The sequence below is a fragment of the Pezoporus wallicus genome, unplaced genomic scaffold, assembly GCF_028554395.1.
Source record: "Pezoporus wallicus isolate ANWC-B61680 ecotype Strahan unplaced genomic scaffold, APGP_CSIRO_Pwel_v1 contig_11445, whole genome shotgun sequence".
Lineage (NCBI taxonomy): Eukaryota > Metazoa > Chordata > Aves > Psittaciformes > Psittacidae > Pezoporus > Pezoporus wallicus.
Window position 1 is genome coordinate 1 of NW_026637762.1, and position 9,387 is coordinate 9,387.

At 68.6% G+C, this 9,387-nt stretch overlaps 1 protein-coding gene across 1 annotated transcript; it reads left to right on the plus strand.

The window, feature by feature from the left end:
* Positions 1 to 47: 47 nt before the first annotated feature.
* Positions 48 to 9,166, plus strand: MIDN (midnolin). The gene is made up of 8 exons (XM_057407477.1): positions 48 to 105; positions 257 to 482; positions 1,414 to 1,501; positions 1,802 to 1,864; positions 6,362 to 6,751; positions 7,221 to 7,353; positions 7,460 to 7,765; positions 8,857 to 9,166. Exons 2-8 carry the CDS (start codon positions 265 to 267, stop codon positions 9,117 to 9,119), a joined length of 1,461 nt encoding a protein of 486 aa, XP_057263460.1. The 5' UTR covers positions 48 to 105; positions 257 to 264; the 3' UTR covers positions 9,120 to 9,166.
* Positions 9,167 to 9,387: the final 221 nt, after the last annotated feature.

The window sequence follows — 9,387 nt, forward strand, 5'->3', positions numbered from 1 at the left end:
CGTTTTCGCTGTTTCCGGGGCCCGCGGGGGCTCCGCTCGCTGCCCGCACCCCCCCTCTTCCTCCCGCTCTATCCTCGGAGGACTCGAAGCGCAGCCGGAGTTCCCGTGGGTACCGCCGGGGCGTGCGGTGGAGCGGGTCCCGCTCCCTCCTTTGTCCGCCTCCTCCCTCCTCCTCCTCCTCCTCCTCCTCCTCCCCGCGCTTCCGCCGCCCCCCGCCCCGGGCACCGACCGACCGCCGCTTCCCCCTCCAGCGCAGGTCGGCGGATGGACCCGCAGCCCGGCGCCAGGAGCTGCAGCCGCGGGGCCCCCGCCTGCGAGGTGGTCCCGAACGAGCCCCCCATGAACCTCTACATCAACACCACCACCGGGACCCGCTATGAGCTCTCCGTGCCCGCCGAGGAGACGGTGGAGGGGCTGAAGAGGCGCCTGTCCCAGCGGCTCAAGGTGCCCAAGGAGCGCCTGGCTCTGCTGCACAAAGAGAGGTACGGCTCGGCTTGGGGGGGGGGGGGTCCCATCCCCCCGCAGCGGGGCTGGGCGCGGGGGCGGCCCCTCGCACCGGGCTCGGCACCGCACAAAGGCTCCCGCCCCCCTTTCCCTTGCCTGGCCCCATTCCTCCGCGGGTCGGGGGGGGGGGGGGGAGCGGCCCGGGGGGCCGCGGGCGGGGGCGGGCCGGGGACCGGGAGCGCGGCCGCCGCCCCCCTCGCCCGGCCCTTGCCGGGGCTCCGTGGTGGGCGGCGGGCCCCGGTCGTGCCCCGCGGGGGCCCGGCCCTTTGTTCTGGGCTCAACTTCGGTGGCGGCGCCCGGTCCGTTCTCTCTCCCCCCACCCCTCCAAGCCCTAGGGTGAGGAAGGGGGGGGTTGTCCTTTGTCTGCCGGAGGCCCGGTCCAAGGGGGCTGCGTGGCCCCCCGAGGGGAGCAAAGCTTGAGTAGGGGGCGGGCGGCCCCATGTTGCGCTCGCCCCCCCGGCCTGGAGTAACTTGCGGAGTCTCATCTGGACCGGGATGGGAAGGGGGGGACCGGGGACACCGCCTGTGTCTGCGGGTCCGGGGGGGGGCCACGAGCCCCTCACCCCGTGCTTCCACCCCCCCGTGGCCAGGTTTCCTGTGCCACACAGCCCCACGGGTCCCTCACCAGCTCTCTTGCCCCATTGCCACTGCATAGTGCGTGGAGCAGGGGTACCCCAGCACCTGTGCTGCCCCCCCCCCCGGGGTGCAGGGGGCAGCTGGGGACAAGGCAGGGCAGTGCTGGGTACCTCCTGCCTTGGGGTGGGGATGCTGAAGGGGGCTCAGTCCCCTGGGAGCAGTCGGGCCTGCAGCTTGTGTCCCCCCTCCTGTTCCCCCCCCATGCTGGTGCACGTAGCTGGGCCTCGCTGAGGCCGCTCTGACCCCGCTTTTGCAACCTCCTCTCTCCTGCAGCCGGCTCAGTTCTGGAAAACTGCAGGATCTTGGGGTCGTGGAAGGAAGCAAACTGACGCTGGTGCCCACCGTGGAGGCCGGCTTGATGGTAAGCAGCCTTTTCCTGCTGCTCCCTCCCTCTCTCCTTCCCTCCCACTCGTCCCCATCTATTATTAAAGCCCTGGGCGAGGATGTGCTGGCAGCCCTGCGGCTCCGCTGCCCCGGCCCTCGCCCAGGAGGCAGCAGCGCTGGGCTGGGCATGCAGCAGGTTTAATATTTCACAGCTTTCTCAGGGCTTGTGTAGAAATAGTGGAAGTGACATGTCATCCCTCCCCTCCTGCCGCACAGACGCCCCCTCCTTCTCTGCATTTGTAATCTTCATTTCCCCCCCCCTCCCTCCTTTTTCCAGTCCCAGGCATCCAGGCCAGAACAGTCGGTGATGCAAGCCCTGGAAAGCTTAACTGAAACTCAGGTGAGAGGCTTGATGCCGGGGGAACAATGGGGGGGGGCAGAGGCGGGTGCGTGGGGGATGCTGCGACCCTGCTCGTCTTCCCTTCCCGAAAGGCTTTGGTGCTCGGTGCTTGGTCTCTTAGGTTTCACCTTCAGCAGGGGTTGGGAGCGCTGAGGGTGGTGCCCGGGGCGGGCACCGTCATCCTGTGCAGCGCTGAGCGCAGGGAGGCCCCACGCCGCAGCGCTCGCAGCCCAAACAAGCCGGGAGCTGGGGAGGGCAGCGGCGCTGGGAGGTGAAGTGACTCATTCAAGGTCACGGAGCAGGTCGGCAGCACAGGGCCCTGCTCCCGGCTGTGGGGCTGCAGCCCCCCCCCCATTGCAGAGCCGGGGGTGCTGCCTGCCCCATGGCAGCGTTGAAGGGGGGGGGGGGGGACAGCTGGGTTGCGCCGGGGGGCTTCGGGGGGCTGCAGAGCCTGGATTCTCCTCCCAGCACCCAAAAGGGGGCTGTTCCCCCTCTCCTTGGAGCCGTCCTTGGTTGGTGGGGGGGCGGCCGTGCCGTGATGGGGTGCTCTGATGCTCGGTGGCCTTGTGCTGGGTGCCAAGGAGGGGGCGCGGGTGGGGGCCGTGTTTAGAAGAGCTGGGAAGCTCCTTGGTGGCTGCGGGAGGTGTCGTGGAGGGGGGTCCCTGCGGGGAGGAAGCGTTCCCAGGGCTGGGTGCGTGCGCAGGCGCCAGCTGCCTGCCGCGAAGGTGGAATTTACCCCCAGCCGCGCAGGCCCTGGCTCCTTTGTTTTCCATCTCTCTCTGGTTGCTGGTGAACTCGTTCCTTCCTTTCTGGCCGAGGCTGCAGCTTCCCTGCCTTAATGACGGGGTTGTTTTAACCTGCTTCGCTGCATTTGGAGCCGGGGCTGAGCCCTGCCTGCCCCAGGGCCAGACAAGGGGGGGGGGCTTGGTAGGGGCATGACTGTGCCCCCGTGGGCACATGGCAAGGGCCAGGGCTGCTCTGCTCCTAGAAGCCCTTGGTTGCCCCGGGTGCCCTTGGCTGCCCGGGGTGACCTTGACTTTGGCAGCTGCTTTAACCCATTGTGGACCAAGGGGTTGAGCTCGGACCTGGAGTCCTGGGCCAGCTCTGGCCTCTGCCTTTCCCCCTCCCCATGGAGCCCGGTTTGCTCAAGGGGTGCTGCCCATCCCCACTGGGGTGCAGAGCTATGGAAGGGGTCCTGGGGTCCCAATGCATATCCTGGCCTCAGGGCTGCAACAGCTGCAGCCCCCCCCCCCAGTGGGGTGGGATGTCCTGGGGAGCAGCAGCAGGGCCAGGGCACTCATGGAGCTGCCCGGTGCAGAGGGGCTTTGGGGGAACCCTTTGCATCTGTTGGGGCTCGTAATGGCCAGCAAGGCTCCCATTAGGGCAAGCGCAGCAGAGGGGAGGTCTGTGGGCTGCAGGCTGCGGGCCCCCGGGGGCCCTGCAGCCTGGTTTTCCCCTCGGGGCTGGGCTGGGGGCCTGGCAGCCCGGGTTTGCTGCGGGAAGTGGCTCTGTGCCTCCTGCCCACTGCAGGTTCCTCCTGGGCGGGTGATTCAGGAAGCTGGGGCTGTGCAGGAGGAACCGCCAGCACCTGGGGGGCGGGGGGGGGGGACAGGAAACCACTCCTCTCATTCATGCTTTGCTCGGCGCTGCCTGCGTCATGCATCCTCCTGCATCCTCCTGCATCCTCCGGCAGCGCAGGGGGAGCTGCGCCGGCTTCCTCTGGGGGCGGCGGGGGGCCGGGGCGCTGCCACCTCCTCCCCACCCTGGTGCTTATGGGGAAGCGGCTGCCGGGCAGGGAGGAGGTGATGGGGATGCTGTGCCCCCCCTCCCACCCTGTCCGGTCCGGGCGGGTTGGGGGCTTCCTGGAAGGGCTCCGTGCGCTTCCTTCCGCTGGGCACGCTCGGAGCCGTGCCCGGAGCCGGCGCTGGATCCTGCAGCCTCAGCGCTTCCTTCCCCTGCTCCCTCTGCCTGATTTGGGGGGGGACACACACGGACACAACGTCCTGCCCAGCCGTGGGATGTGGCAGGGCCGCTCCGGCCCCTTCTCTCCTTGGCATGGAGTAGCTCCCCCCCAGCACGGGTGTCTGGGTGTTGGGACCCAGTTGTCAGCCACAGCTGTGTCCAGCTGGAGAGTGCAAGAGGATGCCGGGGGGGGGGCATTTCCTGCTCCCCCCTCATGCTCTGTCTGGGTTTGACTTCCCCCTCCACATCTGTAAGGAGCTGGAGCAGGACCGTTTGCCTGTGCTTTTGGGGGGTGCCAGCAGGGGCTTGGGGGGGCCGGGGGTGTCTGAGGCTGGGGGTGACGCGGGGCCAGGCGTTGGAGCGAGGCAGGAATGCGGCGTTCCCTGAGTCATCCGCGTTTCTCAGAAGCAGCCGGGAGGGAGGCACTTGCCCCATCCCTGTGGGCCCTGAGCCCGGTGCGGTGCAGCCACATCCCCCCCCGCCCCTGCTTCCAGGGCTTGCCAGGGTCCTGGGGGACCCCCGGCCATGGAAGCTTTGGGGGGGGGCCCAAGGCATCTCGCAGGGCGGTCCCCATGGCAGAGCAGGCTGGCAGGGACCGGGTCCTCCCCGGGCGGCTGTGGGCGGCCGAGCAGGCGCTGGGTGGGACGTGTTTGCATTGGAGCGGCCGGGTTTCGCTGGGGGGGAGCGGTTGGCAGCGGTGTGGGGTGGGTGCTGGGAGCCCTGGAGGGCTGCAGGGGCCAAACCGGCTCCTGCCTATGGGGAGCTGAGGAGGGATTTGGGGGGGTGGGGGGGTGTCTGTGTGACCCTGCTGCTGGGGATCTTTATGGTGCTGCTGGGAAGTGTGGGCTTGGGGTGCTCTGGTTCTTCCTGATGCTGGCGAGGGGTCAAGCAGGGCGCAGGCAGGTGTGAGTCAGATGGAGCAGGGAGGCAGCCCCGGCGCTGGCTGACGTCAGGGGGCCCCGGGAGGTGCTCGGGGCTCCCCCAGGCAGCTCCGGTACCGAGCGAGGGCAGCCGGTGCTGGGGTCGGTGCTGAGGCTGGTGTGGGTGCTCCTGCACCTCCGTGTGGGACGGAACCCGGGGTGGGGCTATGAGACCCCACTTGGGGTCCCTGCAGGGGGAAGGATGGGAGCTGCCGTGCCCATCCTGCGCCCCTTCCGCACCCATGGGGGGCTCCATGCGGGTGCCCTGGGGATGCTGAGAGCCCTTGAGGTGATGCTGAGGCGGTCGCGGCTGAGTGCGTGGGCTGCGGGCAGAGCACCCGAGGCAGAGCGTGACCGGTGGGGCAGGATGGGGGCTGTGGCGCCGCTACCCTGCTGCCGCTGGGGCTCCCTCGCCCCATAACCCCCGTGTCCGGAGCGGCCACGGCTCCTTCCCACCCCCAACCCCTTCCTCCGCGGCCCCTGCTTGGGGCTTTGCTCAGGGTATTTTTAAAGCTGCTTTTCCCACGGCTGCTCAGAACCGGCCTCCACCGGAGCGGGTGCGGAGGAGCCGGGACCGGGGGGGGGGGGGGGGGTGCTGAGCTCTGCAAGGGGGCAGGGAAGAGGCGATGGGGGTCAGGGGGGTGTTGGTTCCGCTTGGGCTTCATCCCAGGGTGCCGACGGGCTGGGGGCGGGTGACGTGTGCCGGAGCCGTGCCCGCGATGGGCTGGGGAAGCCGGTGCCTGCTGCGCCCTGGAATGGGGCGGGGGGTGCGGTGGCGTCATCCCCATTAGTGGTGACCCAGTGTCCTGCCACAGCCCTGCCTGTGTGTGAGCCGTGCAGCCCCCTCCCCACCGCAGCATCTTGGGGGGGGGGGGGGGCTCCCCTGTTCCCTGGCACAGATGTCGAGTGATTTATGCCCACTGGGGGGGGGGGGGAAGGAGCAGGTGTTGGGGATTGGGGCCCCCCCCTCTGCAGCTGCGACCTGGGCAGGGTCACGGCCCTGCTTTTGTCTCCGTGCTGCAGCTGCTCCATCACCTGCCTGTGAGGATGATGAGGCCTCCGGGGTGGGCAGGGGCAAATCCTGCCCTTGCAGCCGCTCCACTGGGTCTGCCCCGGGGGGAGAACGTGGAGGGGGGGATGTGTACTGCCCTCCCCTGCCTTTCCTGCCTCATAGCCCCAAGGCATGGCAGTGGGCACAGCCCGGACCCGGCATGTCCTCGCCTGCTCCCTCCCCATCCTTCCTGCACGGAGCTTGTTCGCTGTGCCGGGGGTGCAGCTGCCCCCCACGGGCTCTGGGCTGGCTGGGACAGTGCTCCTGCCTGCAGTGGCCTCACTGGGGGGGGCACGGGGTGCTTTGTGCTGGGAGATAAAGGGCAGGAGGGGAAAAATCCCCCCCCTTCCCGGCATCATCAGCTGATGGAGCTGGCACCGCGCTGGGGTCATGCCGGGACAGCGGCCGGGCTTGCCGGGCTCGGGGAAGGGCTGTGGGAAGAGGATCACCCCTTTGCTGCCCTAAAGACCCATCCCTGTGGGATGTGGGATGTGGGGCGGGGGGGGGCCGTGCCATGGGTTCACTGCGCAACACCGGAGCTGACGGGGGTCCTTCTCTCCCCAGGTCAACGACTTCTTGTCGGGCCGGTCCCCGCTGACCCTGGCCCTGCGCGTGGGGGACCACATGATGTTCGTGCAGCTCCAGCTGGCGGCTCAGCAGAGCAGCGGGCAGCTCCAGCACCGGCACCTCATCGCCAGCCGTGGCGAGGCGGGGGCCGCCGCCAGCCCCCACTGCCGGACGCTGCACCCCGGCGCCGGCTCCGGCTTCACCCGCATCCCCGTGGTGCCCGCCTCGTGCCAGCAGAGCCCGGCCCCCAGCCCCGCGCCCACCGCGCCGGCCCCCCCCATGTACTGTAACACCCCCCACGCCGCCCCCGTCACCGCCGGGATGTTCCGGTCGCACGGGGCCAGCACGCAGACGGTGAACAGCAGCGTGGTCTCCTCCTGCTCAGAGGTGAGGTCTCTTTACGGAGGGCTCTTGGTGCCTTCGGGGTAGGGGAGCAAAGCTGGGCAGCCTGGCACCGCTGTGGTGATGCCTTTCCCTGCCTCGGTTTCCCCATGCTTGGAATCAGGGGCTGCAAAACGCTCCCATGTCCTGGTTAAGGGCTCAGGGACAGGGTGGGATCCAGGCTCTTCCTCTGCTCATCTTCACACACCGTTCTCTGCTCCTGCTTCCCTTTTCCCCTTGCACAGCACAGCTGGCTGATGGGGGTGACTCCACAATGCATGGAGGGGTGGGATAACCGTAGTTCCTTGTGCTCCAGTAAAACCGGGGCTGGTGGTGCCTGCTGGACCTGCTGCTCCTTGCCTGCTATGGGGTCACTCTGCCCGTTGGGGGTGTGGGGCAGAAGGGGCTTGTGTTGTGGGGCTGTGTCGTCCCATCCCGCTCCCAGAGGCTGACCCGGTGTCTCCCATGCGTGCAGGTGGAGTGCGGCACCCGCAGCAGCAGCTCCCCGGGCAGCAGCCCCGCGCCCGCCGCCCGGTCCCGCAAACCCGGTGCCGTCATCGAGAGCTTCGTCAACCACGCGCCTGGGGTCTTCTCAGGGACCTTCTCCGGTGCGTGGTGCTGAGCCCATCTGGGATGGGGCTGTGGGTCTGGGCAAGGGGGGGGGGCACTGTGGTCCTTGGGGCTCGTCTCATCCCCCCCCCTTCCCACCTGCAGGCACTTTGCACCCCAACTGCCAGGACAGCAGCGGGCGGCCGCGGAGGGACATCGGCACCATCCTGCAGATCCTGAACGACCTCCTCAGCGCCACGCGACACTACCAGGGCATGCCCCAGTCCCTGACGCAGCTCCGCTGCCAGACGCAGTTCTCCTCGTCCTCCTCCTCGTCCTCCTCCTCGCCACCAGCCTCCCCGGACCTCGCCACCAAAACTACCTCAGAGCCGCTGCCGGCGGCCGCAGCATCCCCACCCCTGCACCCCGTCGTCCAGTGCCAAAGCCAGATCCGGATGTGCAAGCCCAGCGGTGAGCCCGCCTGCTCCGTGCCTTGTGTGGGATGGGGCTGCTGTCCATAGGGCTTGGTGGCTGGGATGGGCTCAGGAGCCCCTGCAGGCCCCCCCCCACCCCGAGCTGCCCCCCCTTTGCGTGGCATCACCCCATAACAGCCTCAATGGGGTTGTGTGTTTGACCCTGGCTGTTGGCTGCTCCTTGCACTGCTGATTGAAGGCACCAGCCAGGGTGGGGGTCTGCAGGGTCTGAGGGTTTGGGGGGGGGGGCACCCGGGCTCTGGCTCCTGGACCACCCCTATTTGCAAGCCCATTGCCCGAGGATGGGTTTAGGGGTCCTGGGGTGCAATCGCTGGTGTTGGGGCTGGGGTTTGTCCTCCCCTCAGCGTTTTCTCTCCCTTCTCTCCTGGCCAGAAGGGGTCCAGGCTCCCCCCTGGGGATGGCTTTGGACCAGCTCCTGGTTGCCTGGCCGGAGCTGTATCCCATGGCGTGAGTGGGGGGGAACCTGCTCCCCCCCCACTGGGACAAGTCCTGGCTGGGCTCACCCCACTTGGCCAGAGCCCCTCGGGCCCCCTTGGCTCCAGGATGGGGAAGAGATGCCCGCAAGCCTCCCACCAGTGGCTCTGCTGCACCAGGACCCTCCTCTGGCTGCTCTGGGGTGGAATTGTTTGCCCTTAGAGAGGGGTTGTCCCCCTGTGCCCCGCTCTTCCCTTGGCGTGTTCCCACCCACGGCCCTGGAGGGTGATGCTGGAGCATCCGCAGCATTCGGGGGCTCTCCCGGCCAAGTTTATTCTGGAGCAGGGTCCCTTTTTTTCCCTCTTTTCCCCAGCACCGGAGCCCACGCTTGGAGCTTCAATTGCTCGTCCTCCCACACGGCAGAGCGGGGCCAGGCCTGCACCGGCTGCTGTGCTGCAGGGAAAGCCCCCCCACTCCCTTGGCACAGCACCACGCAGAGGGGCTTCTCCCCATGGGGGACCAGCCTGGTGCTGCCCATCCTATGGGCTTGGGTTAGGACCCTGCTCTAGGGCGAGGGGTGTGTGTGTGCATCCATAGGGTTTCGGGGTGCAGGGCAGCCCCCCCCCCATAACAACCTCCTCTGTGGCGTTGCAGGGGACCGCTTGCGGCAGACGGAGAACCGGGCGACGCGCTGCAAGGTGGAGCGGCTGCAGCTGCTCATGCAGCAGAAGCGGCTGCGCAGGAAGGCGCGGAGGGACGCGCGGGCCCCCTACCACTGGCTGCCCAACCGCAAGTCCAGCCGCACCAACAGCAACAGCAGCGTCTCCAGCGAGGGCAGCCTGGACCTGGACTTCGAGGACTCGGTGTGGAAGCCCGAGGTCAAGGCAGACATGAAATCAGAGTTTGTCGTAGCATAGAGCCCTACCCCGGGGGGGGCCCCGGGGCCGCGGACTCTGCCGGGGATGGGGTGTTGGGGGGGGGGGGGGGGGGGGAAGGAGGATGCTCCCGCTGCCCCCCCCCCCGGCCGGCGGTGGTGTCATTTCTGTTGGCATGGGCCAGATCTCCTCTAGATTTGCCATCTCCTGCGACCGGATGCCTCGGGGCTGAGCCTGCCTGTGCCAGGGAAGCGTTTCATTGTTGGTTGGGGGCAAGGGGGGGGGGTGTCTAGGGCAGCCTCACCCCCCT

Bases quoted from the DNA above. Each gene is read 5' to 3' on its own strand.
- MIDN (XM_057407477.1), top strand. From the start codon at position 265: ATGGACCCGCAGCCCGGCGCCAGGAGCTGCAGCCGCGGGGCCCCCGCC. The intron at 483-1,413 runs GTACGGCTCGGC...TCTCTCCTGCAG, and splicing joins GCTCTGCTGCACAAAGAGAG to CCGGCTCAGTTCTGGAAAAC. The intron at 1,865-6,361 runs GTGAGAGGCTTG...TTCTCTCCCCAG, and splicing joins AAAGCTTAACTGAAACTCAG to GTCAACGACTTCTTGTCGGG.